This window comes from Macrobrachium nipponense, chromosome 6, assembly GCF_015104395.2.
Source record: "Macrobrachium nipponense isolate FS-2020 chromosome 6, ASM1510439v2, whole genome shotgun sequence".
In the NCBI taxonomy this organism is placed as follows: Eukaryota; Metazoa; Arthropoda; class Malacostraca; order Decapoda; family Palaemonidae; genus Macrobrachium; species Macrobrachium nipponense.
The window spans coordinates 138261046-138278545 of NC_061108.1; the positions used below are offsets into that span (position 1 = coordinate 138261046).

General features: G+C 36.3%; 1 protein-coding gene across 1 annotated transcript in view; it reads right to left on the reverse strand.

The window, feature by feature from the left end:
* LOC135216820 (homeobox protein orthopedia-like) overlaps window positions 1-17500 on the reverse strand; it is a 139555-nt gene that overhangs the window by 83259 nt on the left and 38796 nt on the right. Inside the window, 1 exon segment of the mRNA XM_064252321.1 lies at window positions 8404-8597. Within this exon segment, the coding sequence (XP_064108391.1) occupies window positions 8404-8597 (194 nt within the window).

A 17500-nucleotide genomic window follows, 5' to 3' on the forward strand; every position in this document is an offset into this window, starting at 1 on the left:
AAAACTTGCTCATACAGATAAGTAAGCACAAGCTGTCTCCTCAGATGGACTAACAAGTCTTTGAGACATCCTAATCTTTTTAACTCCTTGTAACTCCTCAGATGGACTAACAAGTCTTTGAGACACCCTAATCCTTGTAATTCCTTTCCAGTTTAAACTCCTATTAATCTTAACTTCCTTTTCAACTAAGTAATGGTCAGCTATACCTCCAGCCACTTCTATTCCCACCAGCACAACCAATAACTCGCTTTTCAAAATACTTGATATTAATACATAACCTAACGATAGTTACTCCAACAGTTTCTCTTTCCCATTTATATACTTATGAGTATTTTTTAGAATCGCTGTACTTCTAACAAGCTAGGCCTTTTCCAAACACATTTTCGAAGGACTATCTCTCCATTCTGATTAAGTCTAGGATCGCCAGGACTAGCAACTACGTTAATTCTTTTCCCTTGGCCTAACTTTGATTTCAGTCACTTGATTAGCTTGCCTTGCTTTCCTTCCATGTTCTCCAGACCATCCAGGCCAGGCCTGGACTGGCACAGCTTCAAACTCTCCCAAAACATTCAATTTCACTCTCATTCTTTTCCATTCTGGAACTTATATACTCACTATTACAACTTTTTCTCCTGCAACATGGTCTCGCCCATAAAGGTTTTGACCTAATACACTATAGCAGGTTCACTTAAGGTAGATTCTTGGGTGAGCCCTTTGCCTGCCAGACGTTTGTTTGGAGGCCGCTTATTGGCTGGGAGCTGCCTATACCTCCCGGTACCAGCCAATCAGCGGCCGCCGAACAAATATCTTGTAAGTATAGGGCTCCTCCAAGTATCTACCTTAAGAGAACCAACTATAGTACTCTTTTACTTCAGTACCCAGAGACTTTGTGACACTATACAACTGAAAGCTTCCCCATCCTCTAGATCTAGAACTTTCAGGTACCATGACCAAGGCCACTCGTCCTTCCCACTGCTGTACACAAAATGCCCTTTCAAGTCAGACTCAGTGCCAAAACATCATGCTTTCTTTCCTTTAAGAAATAACTATCATACCTTTTTCTTCCTCTGCACCCTATCTATTCACATTCAATATATCAAGAAGCGTTACTTTATTTCCCATTCCTTTATTAGGTAAAATTAGCAAAGGGTATGTAGCATGTGGCAAAAAGCCCTATGCCCAAAGCCGTTTAGTTACTTTCATACCCTGTAGAATGCTATCATTTGCCTCTCCCCTTCTTCCCACCGAACTGAAAGCCTCTTTTTTTGACCACAGAAGAGGCTCATCTCTATTTACAGGGATATTCCCTATCACCAAGGGGTCCACAACCCACAACTGAATGCTCTCCTTGTATATTCTCTTGTATATCTGTAACTCAGATCACTAACACTTCCTACAACAGCTGTCCAAGTTGTATGACATATTACCACTGAGGTAGAAAAAACATTATATATCTTTCTCAGTTCATTCACTTTTTATGTCGCTTTCAAACTAACTACACATCAACCTCCAAATCAATCGCGGTCTCCCTTTGCCTTTATTTCTGCTGGGGGTATCCGCCCGTTCCTCAAAGTCATTCCTAGTTATTACCTTCCTGTACTTTCTCTCGCCTTCTCTCTTCTTTCACTTCTTGTATTGGATTTCCTTCCCTCTTGTTATAATTGTCTGGCATTTTCCAATCCGTGTGCATCCTCCCAGTTCTATGGTCAATTCTCCTGCTATTGCTATTCGTATAGCCTTGTTTTTCTGCATCTCTCTCTCTCTCTCTCTCTCTCTCTCTCTCTCTCTCTCGAGCTATTATTTACTTGTCTCCTTCTCCTCTGCAAATTAAACAGTTACTCTCTCTCTCTCTCTCTCTCAATATTCACTAGTTATCTCCTTCTCACCTGCAAGTTCAACACTGTTACTTCAGCTCTCTCTCTCTCTCTCTCTCTCTCTCTCTCTCTCTCTCTCTCTCTCTCAAATCAATATTCATAATTATCTTCTCTACAAATTCAACTTAGCTACTCTCTCTCTCTCTCTCTCTCTCTCTCTCTCTCTCTCTCTCTCTTCAATATTCAGTAATTATTTTCTCTACAAATTCAACATTCTCTCTCTCTCTCTCTCTCTCTCTCTCTCTCTCTCTCTCTCTCTCTCTCTCTCTCTTACACGTACACAATGGTCTTCGGTGAGCATTACACCTTGATAACTGAATTAAGGCATCTGCCTTTTGGCCATCGCAGGTAGAGACCGGATTGGTGAAGGTGTGAAGGTGGGGGGCGGATAGTGGCAGGGGATGGGGGTGGGGGCTTGAGGGGAATTGGAAAATGTAAGGGGGGGAGGGGGAAGGTGTAAGGGAAGCTTATAGATAGCCAGCGCCTGGACAGTGTTGTAGATTCATATTAGAAAGGGACTGATTGCACGCACAGGGTGAAACCGAAGTTTACTTTTTTTTATTTTTTAAGGGAATTGCGGGACTGATGACTGATAAAACGGCAGAGGGGAGGGTCGACTCGTACGATAAATGGAATATATATTCGCACGAGAGAGATATAGACCGTTTATATGAATATTCATAGCGAGGAAGTGTGAGATGAGATTCGGGAGCATCTCTAAATGGCGTCATACAGGAATTAGAAAGATGCGTCCGATCGTGTTTCGAGTTTTTATGGATAGAAGAGATGATGTCAGAAAGTCAGAGAATCTAAGTTTATCAACAGAAGTCGTATTCAAATTCATAATCCTTTATTTTAGAAGATGTGGCACATAGAAAGATATAAGGTAACTCTAGTATCGTTTCTATTGCTGATTTTTTGCTTTTTTTATTTTTCGTCAAGTTCCAATAATCGCTTCAGGAAACAATTGTACGTATCATTGCCACAATTTTCATGAGAGAGAGAGAGAGAGAGAGAGAGAGAGAGAGAGAGAGAGAGAGAGAGAGAGAAAGTGGACCTATTGTCAAGGTAGCCCACAAAATTGTAAAACATCCACGACTGAAATGAAGATGAGGAAAAATACCAATCAAAAGGAAAGACATAACATATTTGTGAGGTCGCGAATAAGAGATATGGGGAAGGTTCACTTAGCTCGATATACCAGAAGCTGCTGAAGACCTGAATTTGTCTATGAATGAATTTACAGTTTTAGAAGTAGATTCAACAACGAAGAAGATTGTGATGGTATCACTGCAGAGCTGAAGTTAACTGATATGACGCCTCATATAATAAGTTAAGTATATCTTAGTTTTACCAGACCACTGAGTTGATCAACAGCTCTCCTAGGGCTGGCCCGAGGGATTAGATATTTTTACGTGGCTAGGAACCAATTGGTCACCTAGCAACGGGACCTACAGCTTATTGTAGGATCCGAACCACACTATATCAAGAAATGAATTTCTATCACCAGAAATAAATTCCTCTGATTCCGCGTTGGCCGAGCCGGGATTTGAACTTCGGACCACCGGATTGGCAGCCAAGCGCGAAAACCACTCGTCCAGCGAGGAACTGCCTCATATAATAGCCACAGTGTTTTACAGAATATGGAATGAATGGGAAACTGGAGGTCGTAACTCAGGTACCAAAGATATGTGACCTGACAATATGGTAACTGTAGAGGCACTGCAATTATATACGTCGGTTGTAATGAAAATAGTCACTATACATATTCTCTACAGGCTGAAGGGAGAATGTCAGACTACATGATAGGGTCAGCTGGGCTCCAGTAGGCACCATAGCAGTTGGCAGATCTATGTCGATGAGAAGGGAGGCTCTGGAAATAATGAGTGGAGATTTGTGGAAGATAAAGCACGCGAAAGACAGGGACACTTTATGTCAAGTAGCGTTGGAGGCCATCATGATGATAATGATATCATCGAATAGGGGGTAGCTAATTTGTCTTGGAATTAATCAACGGACACGAAAAGAGAAAGTTTTTTTAATTTGTTTGTACATTGAACCTACAACTTCCGTTGAAGGTTACAAGTGACTAATTAAACCAACACATCGAAGTAAACCTTGACATTGAATTGATCCAAAACAAGAGAGAAAATACCTGTACGGAATCTTTCTCTCCTTTGCGACGTAATTCATTTGCTTGGTCTCAAACGCAACAGACAATAGTTCATACTGTTTAATGACCTAAGATAAAGAGTACTTAGCAAGCACAGTGATGAAAGGGTGCATAAGCAAAACCAGACAGAACAGGACAGAAAAGAGCGACTGGTGATAAGGATAATACAGAGAGAACGAAGATAGACAAGGGCCACGAGGAGGAGGAGGAGGAGGAGGAGGAGGAGGAGGAGGAGGAGGGCGAGGTTGAAGACGAGGAGGACGACGACGAGGACGAGGAGGAAGACGACGAGGACGAGGAGGAAGACGACGAGGACGAGGACGAGGAGGAGCAGGAGGAGCAGGAGGAAGAGGAACAGGAGGAAGAGGAACAGGAGGGAGAGGAGGAGGAGGTGGAAAAGGAGGAGGAGCAGCAGGAGGAGGAAGTGGAAAAGGAGGAGGAGCAGCAGCAGGAGGAGGGGGAGGAGGAGGACGCCGCCGCTCAGGAGACGCTAGAAAAACCATGACGTACTCCGACGGGAAGATCATATATATTGCTCAGGGGGGATTATCCTGTTAAGAGGGGACTGGACCAAAAAGAATCCTCCCCTTTAGTGGGAATTTCTGACGCAGACTTAGCAGACTAATATGTCGTGTCCATCTGGGTATACTTCTGTGAGGTGGAATATACCGCGTTATCAAAAATTAAATTTCATGACTGCTGCCGAAGTTGTCAAAAATGAAATCGATTTTAAGAATGCATTTCACAAATGCTGCCAAATTTGTCAAAAAAATGAAACCGGTCTTAAAAATTTATTTCATAACTGCTGCCAAAGTTGACAAAAATGAAACCGGTTTTAAAAATCTATTTCATAATTGCTAACAAAGTTGTCAAAAATGAAACCGGCTTTAAAAATGTATTTCGTAACTGCTGCCAAAGTTGTCAAAAATGAAAACTAATTTTAAAAATTTATTTCAAGTAACTGCTGCCAAAGTTGTCAATAATGAAATCGATTCAAGGAGGATAAGACGAACTTTAAAAAAATTAATTTAATAATCGTTGACAAATTTAAATCGATTTCGTAAAAGAAAACATGAAATGTTATCTCCTCTATCATGAAAATCATGAAATAATTTAGGTATTATTTACAAAAATCGTGTATGAAAATCATGAAATAATTTAGGTATTATTACAAAACCGTGTAGAAAAAAAAAAAAAAAAAAAAAAAAAAAAAAAAAAAAAAAAAAAAAAAAAAACTCTTTACACACGTCTTAATCGCCACTGAAGAACCACAGACGCTCCATAAAAGAATTAGGAAAATCCTTACACCGAAAACACACACACACACACACACTAACACACACACACCACGGCCTGAAATGAGGTAACTTCTAGTCACTGCGCGCCCAGTAAGGCACTTGTTCCCACTTGGTTGCGTCGTTCCCGCCAATTGTAACGCCATTTTCCGGGTTAATGGCGGGAAAACACGAGTGGCGACGCGTTCGTTTCCCTTGACTCGCCTCCTCATTGTTTTTCCCCAAAAACGCCGACCGACCGAAGCCGTTCGAACACTTTACTTTTATCGCTCCTCCGAGACGTTCGAGAGGAGATGAGCTGAATATCAATGCAGAGATATTCAGGCGCTGGAAATTCAAAACGCGGAAAAACTGGAATATTACTGGAAGTCAGGATCGGATGGCTGACGGGAGGGAGTTCGAACGCGGTGTGCGAACTGGTCGGGTGTTCGTTTGTTGGGGCGGGCCCACCAAATGAATTTAAATGTCATACATCTGAAGGGGAGAGGCTGCACTCCATCTTCTCTCTCTCTCTCTCTCTCTCTCTCTCTCTCTCTCTCTCTCTCTCTCCTCTGTAATTGATGGTAGTTGCCGGCAACGTCTGCACTAATTATTATTTGAGACGTAAAGACTTTATTCCGCCCAGGGGTTGGGGGAGGGGGGAATAGCACTTCCCCGAATAATAATAATTTGATGCCACTCACTCAAGAGGGATTTGCGCTAGAAATTACGTTTCCGCTGAATTCCGTGCTTGTTAAGAAGGATTTCATTTACATGACATTAAGGAAATATAATGATCTCATTATAATCGTTCGTTTATGGATTCGAATAATGAGTTTACATCATGGCGGAGTGAGGGCTGCGCTTCGCTCTGTTCTATTTACTGCAAGAGCCGTTCTGACAAAATTATGAGACAGACCTTGGAAACTGAAGGCGAATTTGATGAATAACTGAACAAGGAAAAGTCGTGAGTGAGTTTTCGTCTTCCCGAAGCCTGATGAATTTGGACGTTTCATATTGGTGCTGCAAAGTTATTTACTGCTACAATATTTAAACACTATGAACCCCCCTTATACTTGTTCATCTGGGAAGCGCACACTGAATTTATACAACATTGCTACTCCGACTAATCAAATAGAAAGCTAAATCAGACTAGTTCCTATACATTCCCATTTAAATACACCTAAAATCTAGGGGTTAATTTAGCTAACAATAAATCTGCCCTGTTGTGTTCCATTTCTCTTTATCCTTCCATACGGTTACGTTCATTTCTTCGACTTATCCTATATGAAACACTGGATAATGTTCGTCAACGATCTTGTGGCAAATGCCTCCTGGGAAGAGGCAGTAAGTGTTTAGTTTTCTGTAAGACTTTTGGGCCGGCTTTGTCTGTCCGTACGCCCTCAGATCTTAATAACTACCGAGGCTAGAGAGCTGCAAATAGGTATGTCTATCATCCACCCTTTAGTCATCAGGCATACCAAATTGCAGCCCTCTAGCCTTAGTAGTTTTTATTTCATTTAAGGTTAAAGTTAGCCAAAATCGTACTTATAGCAGTGCTATACCAACAACGTAGGCCACCACCCTTGGCCGAGTTTCATGGGCCGCGGCTAAGAGCGTTATGGGCCGGGCAGAAAACTCGATTGCGCAAAAGAAGCCTCGGCGCATTTTTCCCTCGTTTATATCTAGACACCACTGGAATATAGAAATGGAATCATTGCAACAGAGAAACCCAAATTCCTAATCTTATTCAAGAGTAGGGATGATTTACGAATCGAGGAAAGGAGATGAAATAACTGAGCCAATTAACATAAGAATCCCTAACCTAGGTCCCGCATTATATTTCTTAAATTGTAGTTAAAGTAATACTTCGACTTCAAGGGCTACAAATAAGCAAAATGAAACTCTACACCCGACATCTTTTTTTTATATATAAAAAAAATTAATTAAGGTTCGCTAATACTACTTTGCCACAGAATATGTACTGGGTGCGGAATATGTCAATAAGTCTTCCGTGAATAACGGATGTAACAAGCTATGAATTTCACATGGTGGGTACATCATACATTTTGATAATCACAAATTTTATTTACAGTGAATCCTGTCTTGCTTTTCACAGAATCAGTATCCTGCTAGGACAGACAGCCTTTTATATACTGTATGTATATATGTGTATAATTATATGTATATATATATATATATATATATATATATATATATATATATATGTGTGTGTGTGTGTGCGTATAGAGAGAGCAAATAAACTGTTACTCCCAATTGGTACTAGCTCTAAAGGAATTTTTATAATAGTAACTACAATCAAGAAGCAACGCCCCCCGCCAAAACCCACCCCTACAATACCCCACCACACAAAAACCACCCCGACATACGAGAACTCCCTTGGCAGAAAGAGATTTAAAACTCCGTTAAAAATGGAAGCCTTCTTAAGGCATAACACTTGCGAAATACTTCGTAATAAATGTCTAAATAAATAAATGAACAAATACATGCTCGGGTTTCTTCACACACACACACACACCACACACACACATATATATATATTTTATATATAATATATATATATATATATATATACTATATATATATATATATATAATATATATAAATGTGTGTGCATACGTGTATGTGTTTCGAGATACAGTTAAATAAACTTACCGCAACATTGGAGCATGACGTGATAACAAACCCAATACATATATATTATCAAGAACAAGAACTATTAACATATCGTATACCCTTAATAACTATGATTTTTCCAAAAGAATGAATGAATAAGTAAATAAAAAAAATAAATCCAATTATTTAAACAACAAACCCAGAGCATCAAAACCCTTCAGTTGAATCCTGAAAGCAGCAATGTATTTAAAAGCATCAATATCCAAGTCTTCATCAAGCAAAAGCATTTTACCTTATGAATATCAGTATAAATAAACCACCTCCCAGACAACCAACTATATAGATACAGCAAGTCACGAATAAGAAGACCTCCCCTTCCCCTCCCCATCATCCCACCACCCACCCCTACCCGTTAAACCTTCGGGAAGAGCTTAAGTGACCTTACCTGAACTCTGACCTCGGGGAGGTTGACCTTGAGGGCGAGCTCCTCTCTGGAGTAAACGTCCGGGTAGTGGCTTTTCTCGAAAAAGGCGCGCTCCAGCTCGTGGAGTTGGTAGGTGGTGAAGGTGGTCCTGTTCCTCCGGTGCTTCTTCTTGGCGTCGCCGTTCAGGTCCTGCGAGTTCCCCGAGGAGTCTGTTCCTCCCCCGTCGCCGGCGCCACCAGCCACCCCCGCCCCCACCCCGGCCAGGCCTCTATTGCCCTCATCTGCGTTAAATGGGACATGAGGGGGAGAGGTGTTAGTAGGCGTCATTGAATAGGATATACAATATATACAATACAATATAATATTGATTGTAATTTTAAGTATGAGTGCTTTTTATATTCTATTATTTATATTTTAAAATTATTCTTCCAGCTAATGATAACTAGACAGATGTCTTGAAACGTCAGCAATTACAATAAAGAAATGTCGTTGCTATGGACGTCTTTCCTCTGCCCTTGGCCATATATATACATATATATATATAATTAATATACATATATATTATATTATAAATATATATATATATTATATATATATGTGTGTGTGTGTGTGTATATATATATCGAACTACAAATGTCCTTTAATATCTAATTCGCTCTACCTCGGAATTAATATATTTTCATATATGTTTAGCCGAGGAGGAATTTATTAATCGATAATAGAATTCTATTATCGCTTAATAAATTCCCCCTCGGTTAAACATATATGAAAATATATTAATTCCGAGGTAGAGCGAATTAGATATTAAAGGATATTTGTAGTTCGATATATTTGTATATGAATTGAATCACGGTAATGTGATAACTTAATATATATATATATATATATATATATATATATATATATATATATATATATATATATATAAATTATGTGGTTATGGTCCTATCTTAATCAGCAAATATCACTCAACTAAATGTGTGTGTCAGTATGAAATAGTAAATGTGTATGTATGTGTGTGTGTGTCAGTATGAAATAGTAAATGTGTGTGTGTGTGTGTATGAAATAGTTTTACCACCTATAAACTCGTGACTTCTTTTATAATTACAAATAATAAGCCACAAATAACCCTTGAACTCTTAATTCACTGTGTTTTAGGAATAACGTACACCTGCAGGATATCATAAATGACAAGATAATATATATATATACCTGAATCACGAAAATGTGGAAAATGATGAATATGTAAATGATGACAAAATCCATGACGAGGAGAGGGAAACGATGGATCGCTGCAAGGCCTTTAGACTTTTTGTCCTTTACTTGCTAATTAAAGGGCAAGACGTCGAAAGGCCTTGCAGCACGTCATCGTCTCTCTTTCCTACGTGGATTTTGTCTTTATACATATCTAAAGCAATCAGCCACAAGAACCATTATTTTCCCACAAAAACCAACGGGGTATTCACGCACAATAGTCTGAAATCTAAAGGGCCGTTTCAGTACTGATGTAAATTCGAGGAGAGAGAGATGTATACCAAATGGTCTTTGGAAATTGAAAACTTCGTGATGCCAAGCTGGACCAAACGTCCAAAATGTTTACCTTGGCTAAACTTTTAGCAATTCACGGAAAATATAATTGGAAATGACGACGACGTATTTCGAATTATTATTAAGCAATTCAGGGAAAAATGAACGGAAATGACGACGTATTTCGAATTATTATTGAGCAATTCAGGGAAAAATGAACGGAAATGACGACGTATTTCGAATTATTATTGAGCAATTCAGGGAAAAAATGAACGGAAATGACGACGTATTTCGAATTATTATTAAGCAATTCAGGGAAAAAATGAACGGAAATGACGACGTATTTCGAATTATTATTAAGCAATTCAGGGAAAAATGAACGGAAATGACGACGTATTTCGAATTATTATTAAGCAATTCAGGGAAAAAATGAACGGCAATGACGACGTATTCCGTATTATTATTATTATTATTATTATTTATTATTATTATTATTATTATTATTATTATTATTATTATTATTATTATTATTTTATTTTATTGAAAAAGAAACCCACAAAATTACTGTGGTATAACGTGTTTACTTTTAAGTATTTACATTTCATTTAACTCAACACTCGAGTACTTTCAGGCCCTATCTAGTGTTGAGTAAAATAAAATGTAAATACTTAAAAGTAAACACGTTATACACAGTAATTTTGTGGGAATTTTTTCCAATCTTCAGAAGAAAACTGAAAATTATTATTATTATTATTATTATTATTATTATTATTATTATTATTCTTATTATTATTATTATTATTATTATCATCCAGAAGATGAACCCTTTTACAGAATTTGGTGTCCTTTAGAAAGAAGTAACAGAAGGTAATGGGGAAATATGAAGAGATCAGATATTGCAGAAGAAGAAATCATTTAAGAAATTAAGATATAGATCAAAATAAAGTAAAATATAAGGAGAATTATTGCAGGGTAGGAATGCATTGCATTTCAGCCTGAACTATTGGGGTCCTAATTGCACAACAAAATAAAAAGGGACCACCAAACGGGACCAATCGAGAGGCAGATAACGAGAGCGGCGAAGTGGCCAGCGATCAACCTTTAGCCAAACGGAAGCAAATCGCCCTTGAACTCCCAAAGGGCGGTGTTCCCCAAGGGACTAGCTACCTCCTCTCCCGTTCTCTTCCCTCCCAACCTCTCCATCCCCACTCTCTTCCCTCCCAACCTCTCTCCCTCCTAACATCTACGTACCTCCCATTCTCTTCCCTCCCATCTTTCTCTCCCCCCACCCCACCCGCCCCTTACCGACCAATTACTTTACGAAGAGGCTTAGGCTAAGTAGCCTAACTTGGATGAACTATAGAGCTTACACCTACGTACGTGTCCGCCCCGAAACCCCCCACCAACCCCCCTCTGTCTATAACTTTGGCCGCCCTCAACTTTACTACGGAGAACCTGTAAGCAAAGTTTCGTACTGGTCGCCTTCGCTATTACCAAGATCGATGGGTCGATAGGGTCGTTGTTAGCAAGGTGAGATATACGCGGATTGCCTCTTGATTGATATAAAACAAAACAAATGTGTATATGTGTATATATATATATATATATATATATATATATATATATATATATATATATATATATATATATATATATATATATAATGCTTCAGTTTGATTCAACATACAGAATGCATATAAATTCGCATATATTTCGAATTCCTTCCCTAGACATGAGCTGAATAAATTAATAAAATGAGTAAATATATTGAAGAAATTGATTAAACTTAGTCGAACGACAACATATATATATATATATATATATATATATATATATATATATATATATATATATATATATATAATATATATATAATATATATACATACATTATATAATATATATCAATATATATATATATATATATATATATATATATATACAATATATAATATATTCAAGTAATCAAAGTCCCACAATTATGTAAAATGTGTATTTAAAAATACATAAAAGACGGGACTTTCGTCTTTTTACTTGATCAGTAGACCTCATCAGCCGTACGGCTGATGAGGTCTACTGATCAAGTAGACGAAAGCTCCCGTCTTTTATGTATTTTTAATACACATTTTACAATAATTGTGGACTTTGATTACTGAAGATTTTCCAGTCACGTTATGGTGATTTTTTTGAGATATATATATAATATATATAATATATATATATATATAATATATATTATTATATATATATTATATATATATATATATATCTATAATCTAATATTATTATATTATTATATATATAATATATATAGTATTATTATTTATATATCTTATATATATATTTAGTTTGATTATACATAAATTACACATACATTTTGAGTCCTTTTCCCGACACATAAGGTCATTAAATAAAATGTGCAACTACATTAAAGTTAATGAAATGTGCAATTACATTCAACTAACACTTGATTAATTTCTTTCGAACGAAACCAAACGAAAAATTTAAAAAATTCACATTAACATTGAAAGAAAACTGGAAAAGCAAATATATAAAGAAGGAAGTAAACAAACAACACAGGGACTCTGATGCCACCACCCAGAATAATAATTATAGAAGTCCGTCAAACCGAGAATCATTACTAAATCTAGACGCTACTCGCAATGTCCTTTATCCTTGTGCCTTATTCTTCTTCTTTTGCTGACATCATAAATATGGTCACGAAAACTCTCTCTCATCTCTCTCTCTCTCCTTTCTCCGTGTGCCTTATTCTTCTTTTGCTGACACGAAAATATGGTCACGAAAACTCTCTCTCTCTCTCTCTCTCTCTCTCTCTCTCTCTCTCTCTCTCTCTCTCTCTCTCAAAATAAGAAAATCTCCCTGAGCTTATTCAGTCAAATCATTTGGTATTAGTAATGATTGTATTGTGAACTCATAGAAATTGAAATCTCTCTCTCTCTCTCTCTCTCTCTCTCTCTCTCTCTCTCTCTCTCTCTTAAAATTTCACGTTAAGACTATCTTCCTGAAGATTAACATTTGGTATTAGAAATGATTGTATTATGAACCCAGACAACTTGAAATTCTCTCTCTCTCTCTCTCCTCTCTCTCTCTCTCTCTCTCTCTCTCTCTCTCAGGGTGTATAGCGTGACGCCAGGCACTAAAGTATAACGGTTAATAACTATTACGGTAATTGCATGTCCCGTATAACAAGCCGTTTAATCCAATTAATGGAGGTAGATGTAAAGTAGGGACCATTACCTGCCCTGCTAATTGGACTTATTACCTGACTTCAAGGGATACATCGGACCCCGATGCTCCTTTTTTCCTTAATCCTTCGGTCGCTTTCGCTCCAGTCCTCCTCCTCCTCCTCCTCCTCCTCCTCCTCCTCCTTCTTGCTTTGAGTAAGAGGAGGAGGAGGACGACGACAACGACGACGACCCGCAAGCGCTATATGTTCCGGGAAACGTTTTCGGGGATCGGGTGTGGGGGGCGGGGGGCGGGGGGAGGGTGGTGGGGGGTGGGGGGAGGGTGGGAGAGGGGGAAGGAATCACGAGAAGCAGCAGTAGACACTTATGGGTGATTTTTTTCCTCTTTCTTTGCTTTTATCGTTTGTTTTTATCAGTTTTTTTTTTTTTTTTTTTTTTTTTGTGAGGGGTTGCTCCATGCTTGTTTAATAATAACAAAAAAAAAATAAACTTTGTCGTGAAAAATACGAACAGATAGTGTGTTTGAATAGTGTAGATGCAACCTGCAATATATATCATATATATATATATATATATATATATATATATATATATATATATATATATATATATAGATAGATAGATAGATAGAGATAGATAGATAGATAGATAGATAGATAGATAGATAGATAAATTATAAGAAATATATACAATTTTTATATAAATATATTTATAATATACAAGCATGTATATATATAAAATATACTCATATATAAGCATTTATATGTATATAGGTATAGATGGATAGATAGATTATGCATGTACATGTCAGTTAGGGAGAGCAAAAATAGGACAGAACGGTAAAGCAATACTATACAATTTTACAGATATTTTCCACTTAAGATTCTCTCTCTCTCTCTCTCTCTCTCTCTCTCTCTCTCTCTCTCTCTCTCTCACACACACACACACAGAGCTGCAGCAGCAGCCTGATTAATATTTGCTACCGACAGAATCTGCGCGATGCCAAAACTTGAAAAAAATAAAAAAAATAAAATAACCACAAAAAATCACAATGCATAAATAACGTCTCAACAAATGTTGAGCTATTCATTAGAAATCTTCTTGGAGTATGTAGCTAAATAATAGTGCATGGCAGACGGAGTTCATTAATGAAAATATTACATTTTCTCATGACATCGGATATTTACGAAAAACAAAAATAAAAAACTAAGTCATAAAAATATGACAATTGAGCATGACATCGGATATCTACGACAACAAAAATGGAAAAAAAAATGTCATAAAAATGTTACATTTTAGCATGACATCGGATATTTACGAAAACAAAAATAAAAAATAAATCATAACACTCTTACGAAAACCAAAACAAAAATTAAAAAATAAGTCCTAAAAATATAAAATTTTAGCATGAAATCGGTGTTTTACAAAACAAAAATGAAAAATAAGTGATAAAAATGTTACATTTAAGTATGACATCGGATATTAACGAAAATAAAAATTTAAAAAAAAGTGATAAAAATATTACAATTTAGCATGATATCGGATATTTACGAAAACAAACCAAAAAAATAAAAATAAGTCATAAAAATATGACAACTGAGCATGACATCGGATATTTACGAAAAAAAAATTAAAAAATAAATCGTAAAAATGTTACGAAAACAAAAAAATAAATAGATAAATAAAAAATGGCATAAAAATATGACGATTGAGCATGACATCGGATATCCACGAAAACAAAAGCAAAAAAAAAAATAAGTCACATAGCCAAAATAGCTAACGGAGCGTCACCTTCATTTACCCCGGCTCTCAAGAGAGAGAGAGAGAGAGAGAGAGAGAGAGAGAGAGAGAGGATGGCTTCGGCTCCCACCTGCATGACTGGAGAGTACGATATGCATGATATGCAGTAATTGGGTTTAATGTGTGACGGCTATTAACAAGGGCTCCAATTAAATCCGCCACAGCCTGTGTATTATTACGACCTAGCTCGGACACGCACGCTGACAGACAGACAGACAGACAGACAGACAGAAGCTGAGGGACAGGGAGGTAGACAGACGGGCAGACAGACAGTAAGACAGATATGCAATAATAGAAGGTGGAATAAGTGGTCTTATATAAGACAGAGATGAGAAAAACGAAGATACAATAGTGGTCTCATAGACAGATCATAGACAGACAGAGATAAACAAGGTGCAATAAGTGGTCTTTATAGACAGACAGAGATGAGACAAAAAAAAGGTGCAATAAGTGGTCATTATAGACAGATAGATAGACAGAGAAATGAGATAAAACAAGGTGCAACAAGACAGACAGACAGACAAGAGATGAGCTAAAACAAGGGGCAATAAGTGGTCTTATACAAACAGTCAGTCAGGCAGAGATGAGATAAGATAAATTTCAATAAATACTCTTATACAGATAGACAGACATAGACAGAGAGACAGAGATACACAATCACAAGGTGCAATAACTGGTCTTGTATAGAAAGAGAGTTGCAATAAGTGGTCTTGTATAGAAAGAGTTGCAATAAGTGGTCTTGTACAGAAACACAGTGAAGATAGAAAGCAAAGAGCAGCAGTGGTCTTAATCAGAGGGAAAGAGAAAAGGACGAATTTCAAAACGCAAAGTTCAGGCAAATATCAAGGATAACTTGGGAATAAAAACTTTGAACGAGGCTAAAGATGTGGAGCTGTACTACAGCTTTAGTATATGAGCTTGTTCCATATGAGTATGGTTCACCTCCTGAATAATAATAATAATAATAATAATAATAATAATAATAATAATAATAATAATAATAATAATAATAATAATAATAATAATAATAATAATAACTCCAAAGGTCCCTGAAGAGGAACCTGCTCCTAGAAACGGCGCACATAGTGAGAAAAGTGATGGACTCCTAAAGAAGCAGGATGCAACCCGGAACTCCCCACACTATAAATACCACAAATAATTAAATAAATAAATAAATGAATAATAATAATAATAATAATAATAATAAAATAATAATAATAATAATAATAATAATAATAATAATAATAATAATAATAATAATAATAATAATAATAATAAAGTCATGAAATAAAATAATAAAATATATTATCATTATTATTATTATAGATTAGCACAAATAACTCATCCCTCAAGCGTCCAGCCCAACGGAAAAACACTAATTATTAGCGTCGAAGGCGACTTACATCATTGTCAATAACTCTTGACACAACTATTAGCTAAACCCAACGACACAATCACTATAGGATATTAGACAAGGAAAAACTGATTCTGACGAGAGGCAAAAACGCTTAAATAATTTAATTTTCAACTTTCTTTGCCACATCTCATATCCTTGGGTTAACATAGAAAGTATTTCCTTGGTGCCTAAACATCTCGTGACTTCAGGAAATTCAGTTCTGTAAAATATTTATATGTATGTATAAATAATAAATATAAATCGTAGTGCATAGGCAAGGTCGATTTTTTAAAATAAAACTTTGGATAATTGCAACTGAAATGCAAGAGAGTTTTACATGCTGTAGATTTGTTTGTGTTTTTGAATGTCATTGATATTACGAGTATACCCGTATTTTTTCAAGTTTACCAGTTAAAATATTTCATCAGAACATTTTACATAATGAAGGGGTTAACCAATAATACATACACACTCACACGGAAACATAACATATATATGTATATGTGTATATATAGATATATATATATATATATATATATATATATATATATATATATATATATATATATATATATATATATAGATTCATATAAATATATATATATATATATATATATATATATATATATATATATATATATATATATATATATAGATGTAGTATGTATTATGTATGTTATATATAAGCGTATACAGAAGCAGTAACTACGTAGATCCAGCGTTGTAGACACGTTAAATTAATCTGTAATAATATCAGTAGGGCTGATTTCGTAGCATTCCTTCTATACATACTAAGCTAAACAGCGGCCCACTGAATTGCAGTTCCAAATAATACTACCGTCCCTCGACTAAGCAATACTATAGAATAAAAAAATATAAATAAAAAACTCACCTTAATCCTTAACATTAACCCTCTTACCTAAATACAACGCCGACCCCAATTACCGTGAACACCCCTAAAAAAAAGTAAATAAATAAATAAAAAAAAAAAAAACCTGTCAGCCCAGATATCCAAAAGGCATAACGACCAACCCATGAAAAAATAAAAAATGATAATAGTAAAAAAAAAAAAAAAAAATAAAATGAACGCATCCACAGTAACGAGATTAAAGCTGCGCTGAACGAGCCCATCCAAACACGGGGAGATACTCGGTCTTAAGATACTACTACTTCTTGTACGAGACCTGTTC